We start from the raw sequence: 356 nt of genomic DNA on the forward strand, positions 1-356 counted from the left end.
CACAGCGAAGTGGTTCTCTTTTAAAAAAAAAACAAAAGAAACAGAGCATAATTATATACCAACAGTACAGTGCTTAGGTGTCCAGCACTGCTAAAAGAGTGACTAAAAGACAATGAATTGAGACAAAGTGGACATACCTCGACAATTGTTATAGAGATTCTGTTTAGTAATTCAAACAAGATCATTTCAGATGTAAAATGAAACATTTTGCTGATATCAAAGTCATCCATTGCCACATACCAGTTATATTCCAGGTCATATTTATCTAAGTCTCTGTTAAGAAATAGGATAAAAAGGGAATAATATAAGCATACATACATACATACATATGTGTATATATATATATATATATATAT

The 356-nt window shown here is 30.1% G+C and overlaps 1 protein-coding gene across 1 annotated transcript in view; it reads right to left on the minus strand.

Annotated features, from left to right (window-relative positions):
• LOC106868754 (protein FAM8A1) overlaps positions 1–356 on the minus strand; it is a 12,319-nt gene that overhangs the window by 3,896 nt on the left and 8,067 nt on the right. Inside the window, exon 3 of the mRNA XM_014914163.2 lies at positions 138–273. Within this exon, the coding sequence (XP_014769649.2) occupies positions 138–273 (136 nt within the window). The remainder of the gene's footprint in view (positions 1–137; positions 274–356) is intronic.

Source organism: Octopus bimaculoides, chromosome 24, assembly GCF_001194135.2.
Source record: "Octopus bimaculoides isolate UCB-OBI-ISO-001 chromosome 24, ASM119413v2, whole genome shotgun sequence".
In the NCBI taxonomy this organism is placed as follows: Eukaryota; Metazoa; Mollusca; class Cephalopoda; order Octopoda; family Octopodidae; genus Octopus; species Octopus bimaculoides.